Here is a 7,467-nt window from a genome sequence, read left to right on the forward strand (position 1 = left end):
CCATAAGTTCGGTGAGATCTTGGAGAGTTGATCTGTTATGTTTGGAATGGATTTTCTAAAGGAATGAGGTTCAATTGCACGTCTCCCTCTGCTCAATGGTTCAAATTATTCATACTGAAAGGTCCGGATGAAGACTTTCATCAAGGCTCAAGATGAGAAGGCATGGTGTGCTGTTTTGAATGGTTGGAATCATCTAGTAACTAAAGATGCAGAAGGAAAAAAGATTATAAAACCTGAAGGCTCCTAGAATAGTGATGAAGACAAGTTGGTCATCTACGACTCTCGTGCTCTCAATGCAATATTCAATGGAGTTGACATTAACCAATTCAAGATGATATCTACATGTGAATTGGCAAAAGAAGCATGGGAGATTTTAGAGATTGCTCATGAGGGAACCGCCGCCGTCAGACAATCCAAATTGAATATTCTAACAACCAGGTTTGAAAATCTTCGAATGCATGAAAATGAAACTATTTTTGAATTTAATTCACGGTTGTGTAATATAGGTAATGAATCTTTTGCTCTTGGTGAAAAAATTCCCGAGGCAAAATTTTTCAGCAAGACGTTGAGATCGTTACCACAAAGTCACTGCTATTGAAGAGGCAAAAAAAACTGAGACTATGAGACTTGATGAATTTATGGGATCACTGAGGACATTTGAAATGAACCTGAGTCAAACTAAGAAGGGGAAGGGGATTTCTCAGGGGATTACTTTCCAAGCCGAAGTGGAAGATAATGTTGAATAAGAAGATGAAGACTTAGCGGAGTCGCTTGCTCGATTAACTAAAAATTTCAACAGGGTGATGAAGAAGTTCAACGAGAAGAACTAAACTCCAACTTTCAACAACTCCAACAATTTTCAGAAAAATAAGAGAGCTATAAATTCCTCCAATGATAAGAAGAAGAATATGGAAATTCAATGTCGGGAGTGCGACGGTTACGGTCGCATTCAGTTTCAGTGTTCTAACACTCTCAAGAAGAGGAAGAAATCTCTCAACGTCATATGGAGTGATGAGGATTCTGAAGGCAACCAGGAAGATGATGATCATGTGAACAACTATGTTGCGTTCAATGTTTACTAAGATGTTCCAAACTGCAGTGTTACAGATCGTGTGACAGCTCTTGTTGCAACATCATCTGCAACACACTCTGGAAAACCAGAAGAAAACATAGATTTTTTAGATTCTGACGGTTCCAGTCATGGTGAAGAACTGACTGAGGAGACAATCCAAAAGGCATATGAAGCCATGTTCAACAAATGGGTTTTGGTGGTTAAAATGAATAAGTCTTTGCGGGAGTGAGTCGATGAGCTTATTAAAGAGAAGGATGTGCTTAATAGGGTTGCTGTAAACTATGAATTTCAGGCTGTTGAAAAGGAGAAAAAGCTGTAGGAGACAAGAGCTAAATTAGAGTACACTTAAAAGTCATTGAAGATGATGAATTCCAGCACCATAGAATTGGATCACATTCTCTCGATAGGAAAAGCGAATGGTGATCGACATGGCCTTGGCTATACTGGTGAGAGCTCAACGTCCAAGACAGTGTCTGTGAAAGAGAGGACTACCTCTAAACTTCTTCCAGTAAGAAAGTTACTATCTCATCCTCTCAACATAGAAGGTTTGTCCCCACATGCCATTACTGCGGTTTACCTGACCGCATAAGACCGAGATGTTATAAGTATTTAAATGCATTGAAGAGAGGTATGTTTATTAATCTACCAAATTTCGTAAACTCAAAGAAGACACATAACGTGAAGATTGATGTGAAAATAATTTTCTAGACGTGTGTGGGTAAGGAAATCTGATTTGAGGTGTCATAAGGCTTATACTTCTTTCGAAGCATGCACTAATGATTGTGGGTGTAGTGATGTTGGTTGCACTAAGCGATTGACAAGTGTTAAGAGCATTATACATAGGAGAATGCTACATTCAAGGGGAGTAAGACACATAGTAGATTTAGGGGGAGTAAGCTACAGAGATCAGTGCGTTCATAGATATCTAGTGCGAAGTGTTGCATCGAGTGTTCCAATAAGTGTTACAACATGATCTGCGATATAAGTTGATGAAGACGCTTCTAGGGTGTGAATTTTTTTATTTTTTTGTGTCTTTGGCTTATTTTTGATAAAAAGGGGGAGAACAAAGTAATTTTATATATATTTTTGTCGTTTTTGAATTTTTTAGGATCTCTTGTTAGTTTTGCCAAACAATGCCAAAGGGAGAGATTGTTATGTATTTTTATTAGTTGGCAATTTATTGGCAATCTTGTAAAAGTTCAAAAGACAGGTTCAAGAAGATTTCGTATTGCAGAAGAAGATTCAGAATCAGATTTGAAGTTAAAGTTGCACATTTTGTTGAGTTGAGATTTGAAGAGATAAGGATAAAATCTTGGTCAAAGGAAAATAAGACAATTGTTGAGATTTGGAGAGATAAGGATAAGACCCTGGTCAAAGGAAGATAATGCATTAGTTATTTGAATTTAAATGGGAGATAAAGCTTACATAGAGATCAAGTTATTTTCATATTTGAATTCTTGGCTTAATCCGATTATTGTTTGGAGTTGTTCAAAATTAGAGCTTGCGGATAACGTTTACAAAAGAATATTTAAAATCAAATCAAGCTTGATGTATTACGTAAAGCATGAGAGGTTTACATGTGATAAACATATATTGTTAATGTTGGAAGTGAAAGGAGCTTGGAAAAGAAGGCCACGGGTGAGGTAAGATAGATTGGATTATGTGCTATAAAGGTGATGGTGGATGAGAAGGTTAAATCTGAATTCAAAGTTTAAAAGGATAATTAGTTCGAATTTGATAGTTTGCTGCATAATTTGAATTGGAGATTGAAAAGGTAACGTGAAGATATTTTAGAGTCTATCTAGGAGAGAGAATCATGGAGATAATAGAAATCTTATTGAGAGTGGATTTGAATGGGATTCTCTTCATTTTATTTAAAGGCTTTGTTTCAGAGCATATGAGAGTACGAGTTTAATTGAACATTTTCATAAAAGAGTCTGTGAGTTTTTGTGAGCCTAGTGCGCTATTGAGATCGTCCTACGGGAGAAGGATTTGTTGCTTTCGGGAGGAAGCTCTACCGGTCGAAGGGAGTTCGCCAAGTGAATAGAAGACATGTGGTGCACGCTAAATAATCACTGTGGAGATTCGTCATAGCGGCGTCATTGTTTATGAGGGAATCCTTGAGTGAATACGTCTGTCTGGTGTCTGTAATTTCTGGAACATAGTGACCTGTTTACTATCTGGGCGTGGCCTCGCAGATGTAAGTGTGCGCACCAAACTATGATATCATATTGTGTGTTCTTTTGATTTCTGCACTCTATTCTACTCGAATAAATGTACGTAATTAACCCGGATCTTAATTAATTAAGCCGTGTTTCAGACAATATTTCAATATCATCTAGAATACGAGACATAACATCAAATCTAACACTAACAACCCAAAAAAAAAACTTATGATATGAAAAAGGTGGTAAGTCATGATGACTTTTGATTCGTGCTGAAAAAGTAATGTTAGGTATGGAACACTTTCAAATTTCTTATTTAGACTCGTATTTTTACACTTCTACATGTACGCGTCACTTTATGAATATTGTGCGGTTATATATCACAGGGAAAAGAAGTGCAGACTTTAAATATTTAAACTTGGGATTTTTTTATTTTTTTTTACACAAGTTCCCAAGGATGGGATAAGTCTAGAAGTTCTCCTTGTGGAAGTGGAAGTGAGTTGAATCTGAGCTAAATTCTTGGCTGAGCTTCTTCAGTTGTTTGGCCACTACAGGCGTTCCACAGTAGAATACACCTGAAATAATTGAATCCACAAGTAATCACAAAGTGAAACTAAAAACAATAACAGTCAACTATAAAAAGTTCTTTAAATCATTTTCTGGCATCTTTTTTTTTCCTTTGTTTTTTTTTTTTTTACACTGATATAATTCACTGGAGAAATCAGTATCGTGGCATTTTTACCTATTTGAGAAGATTCATGAGTAGTTGCTATTTGACCAAACACTCTAGGCCAATCCGGTCTTGCAAAATGTGTTCTTATCTGTTGCATGCAATTTACATCATGTAATTATTAAGGATACATAATGATAAGTGATTAATGAATTTTACAATGCTAGTTGTGCTTAATGAAATATACCCGGCTTTCTGAGACAACATCAAGACCATTCTTCTCTTGTTGTAGCTTTTGGATCATGGCAACAAGGGCAGATCTTGCATCTCCTTCTTCATGTACACAAGTCAAGTGGTTGTGCATTTCTATTATATGCTGCAAAATATTGAAGAACCAGCAAAAGATTTTACCAGTTAGTTTATTGCGTGTTATAGCTTAGATAAATTAGCAACCAGAGTGTTCTGAGTTACGAAACCTACATCGTGATCGTGCTCCGCTATGTCATCCATGACTCCTTTGAACCATTCAAAGGATTCTTGTTCCTTTGTCACCCAATAGAAGTATACTCTTTTAGGACCTATTTTGTTTGATTCTTCTGATGACTGACTGCCCTTTAAGCCCTGCACAAAAGTTCCCCTTTGTAAGTAAATACCACAAAGTGGTATAAACAAACTTCCAACAAAAGATATTATCCTATTCATTGCCTTTTGACTTACAGATTCAGGGTCATTTGCTTTTATGTTGTTTAGAACATCTTTTATAATGCTGACAAATGGAGTTGCTCCAATTCCGAGACCTACGAGCAAGAGGATGTCATACTTGTTGAAATCCTGTGATGGCGCTCCGAATGGTCCCTTGATGCGAATTTCTGGATAACTGCTAGTAGAAATAGAACATATTCAAAATACAATGCCAAAGATTGAAAACTCTAGTGCCTCTTATCTAAGATTCTGCTCACCCTGCTTTTTGTTGTTCGTATTTGGAAAAGGCTTTGGTTTCCAACCGAACGAGGTTTCCTCTCTTTGTTTGCATATTTTCCTGCTCCAATGCCTGCATTTCTTTGACTTAGTGTGATGAAGTTATATAAGCAAAACACAATTTGAGCCATATTCTCCGGTATAGGCATTATAGAGTTACAAGCATATCACCTTCTCAAATATTTCTCTGAGCTTTCTAGTCCAATCCCCTAAGGATTTTATGTGGACACTCAAGTAATCATCTCCGGGCGCAGAAGTGATGGAGAAGGGATGCCTGAAGCATGTAACACATCCGCTCGTGTTAGTTAAGATCGCGGTAAGATCAAATTTCTAGTCATATGCAGTAAACATGCGGTTCATACCATTCAAAACTAGATATATTTAGACATTTGACAAAAAGGTACATTCCACTTTCGTATTTGAATCCTGGAGGTTTGCTCATGTACAGTGCTACTGCTGAACCCTTCCCTTTGTATACTACAGCCTGCGGTGTTCAAGGAATATGATGAGTTTGATTCAGTTTTTGTGAAACTTTTCAAACAAGTAACCACAGAAAAAAGCAGCTTCGACTGACCTTTCTAATAACAACCGGATCGTCGCCTTCATTAAAGTGTGAATAAATCCTTTCAGCTGCATAGATCAAGACAGGGACAGCGATGTACATCCAGGTCTGCAAAAAAAATAAATAAATAACAATTTAATTTCAGCATCACTCTCAGTTGATAATCATCACATAGCAACAATTAGACATATTTCTTAAGTACTGTATTGGAGATTTCTGTTTTTACAATTTTATGTCTTCATAAAGTCACACTGCATGGAAGTGGCAACGTACCGTTTTCTTGGTCCAGTCGTCAGTGAGAAGCAGAAAGGTGCCATGTAAGAGAAGGAGAATATACACCAAGATCAGCAAATGATGTGCATACCAAAAGGAATTGAAGCCCGCCAAATGGTGGAAAGGCTTTGGCAACTTGATGGCACTTTTCCTAAACGACTGAAGTGCCAGAGTGAAGACAAAGGCCATTATAACAACCATCAGAACCCCGGTTATGCCGGCAACGCTTCCTAGCAGGTCCAGGTAACTCGGCTGCTTGTAGTCAAAACTTGACCCCAAAATGCTCATGAACTTTTCTTTTGGGGCTGAAACCAATTTAGGAATGTCACAAGTAAGGTGCATCAGAACATGCACAAGAACCCCAGTCACTATTCCAATGGCTATTAACTTGTGAAATTCCAAGTTGTCATCAAAAGGGATTATGTTGCTGAGAAATGATGATCTGAGTTTCGTGAGAGTTCTCCTACAAACTGGGAAGAGAATGAGGGCCATGTTAAGCTTGAGAGTCTCGGCGGAGCCCTTTGCAAAGCAAAGGCATGGACCCATGATTTGGTAAGCCCCTTTGTTCTTATATTGATAGTACTTCCAAAGAAACAGGCCTAAGTTAATGGACAGCCAAAGAGTTATAATCCATATTCTCTTCCAATTTTCATGGATGAGATTCTGAGATGTGGAGAAGAACATGGCCAAACGTGTTCTTTGTTTCCTAGGAGTCTTGGTTTTTTCTTCAGAGTCAACCATTCCCCTCAGTAGAGCTGCTAACTGTGACATCTGCGAGAAAAAAGGATAAACAAATAAACAAGAAGATGATGCTGAATAAGAACAAACGAATGCAGCCAAATAAAAATCACCTTTATATAACCAAGACCATCAGGATCAAGCTTTTCCATGATCAGAGCTGCATGTGAAGCTGCTTGCTTTTTAAGATTGGCCAACTTGTTCGCCGAGGCACTCAGATATATAGCCTTTTTTTTTCAGAATTCAAATTCATAAGAAACAGAACAAGAAAGAAAGAAAGAAAGAAAGAAGAACGCCACAATTTTTGGTAATTCTCTTGTTTATCTCACCCTCTTGACCTCTTCCTCTGAGAGCTGCCCATCTCCATTCTTGTCACACCTAAACAAAATTCACTAATGTCATCATCATTTCCTTCAAAAAAAAAAGAAAAAGAAAGAGAGTCTGTGTTCTTTTCATAAGCTTGAGTGAAAAACTCGAGCTGAAGTTCAAGTTTTTGGTGAGAGAAAAATACTATAGCAAAAAGGTTGAATTGTGATTCAAACTGTGAAAAGAAAGGATCCTTCGTAATTTGCTCACATGTCAAAGAATATCTGCAGACGATGTTCAAGGTCTTCACTAGTGATGTCGTCCCAAAACTTCTTGAGGTCCTCCAAAGTAATACCGTCAACTGCTGATATGATCCAACGCCTGGCCAAAGCATCATACAATCCTTCTGCAAAACCTTCCGACTCTTCTCCCATTCCTTCAGAAACACAAGCTCCATAAAACTTTCAAAAAAAAAAAAAAAAGAAAGAAAAGGGTCAAATGGGCAATTATTATGTTTTCTAAATTACCAATGCAGGGTCCAAAATGCTCCCTATAGAGTCTGCCATCAACTGCATGCTTGGTGAAGTTCTTCTCAACGGATTTCCAAGCTTCAGCTTCCTTCCCCTTGTGAGTGCTACGAAGAAAATGTAGACTCATTTTTTTTTTCTCAAGCAATAAATTATTACACTCAAACTCACTTCAA

The 7,467-nt window shown here is 37.6% G+C and overlaps 1 protein-coding gene across 1 annotated transcript; it reads right to left on the reverse strand.

The window, feature by feature from the left end:
• Positions 1-3,528: 3,528 nt before the first annotated feature.
• Positions 3,529-7,467, reverse strand: LOC21390585 (putative respiratory burst oxidase homolog protein H). Its single transcript, XM_010094696.2, has 14 exons — positions 7,292-7,467; positions 7,035-7,200; positions 6,788-6,836; positions 6,572-6,685; positions 5,721-6,491; positions 5,460-5,555; positions 5,248-5,369; positions 5,057-5,159; positions 4,867-4,958; positions 4,625-4,784; positions 4,388-4,528; positions 4,155-4,283; positions 3,980-4,058; positions 3,529-3,812 (listed from the first exon to the last, which is right to left on the reverse strand). Exons 1-14 carry the CDS (start codon positions 7,419-7,421, stop codon positions 3,706-3,708), a joined length of 2,259 nt encoding a protein of 752 aa, XP_010092998.1. The 5' UTR covers positions 7,422-7,467; the 3' UTR covers positions 3,529-3,705.

This window comes from Morus notabilis, unplaced genomic scaffold (assembly GCF_000414095.1).
Source record: "Morus notabilis unplaced genomic scaffold, ASM41409v2 Scaffold299, whole genome shotgun sequence".
Classification (NCBI taxonomy): Eukaryota; Viridiplantae; Streptophyta; class Magnoliopsida; order Rosales; family Moraceae; genus Morus; species Morus notabilis.

Bases quoted from the DNA above. Each gene is read 5' to 3' on its own strand.
- LOC21390585 (XM_010094696.2), bottom strand. From the start codon at position 7,421: ATGAGTCTACATTTTCTTCGTAGCACTCACAAGGGGAAGGAAGCTGAA. The intron at 4,959-5,056 runs GTGATATGCTTG...AAAGAAATGCAG, and splicing joins TCAGAGAAATATTTGAGAAG to GCATTGGAGCAGGAAAATAT. The intron at 4,529-4,624 runs GTAAGTCAAAAG...ACTTTTGTGCAG, and splicing joins AAGCAAATGACCCTGAATCT to GGCTTAAAGGGCAGTCAGTC.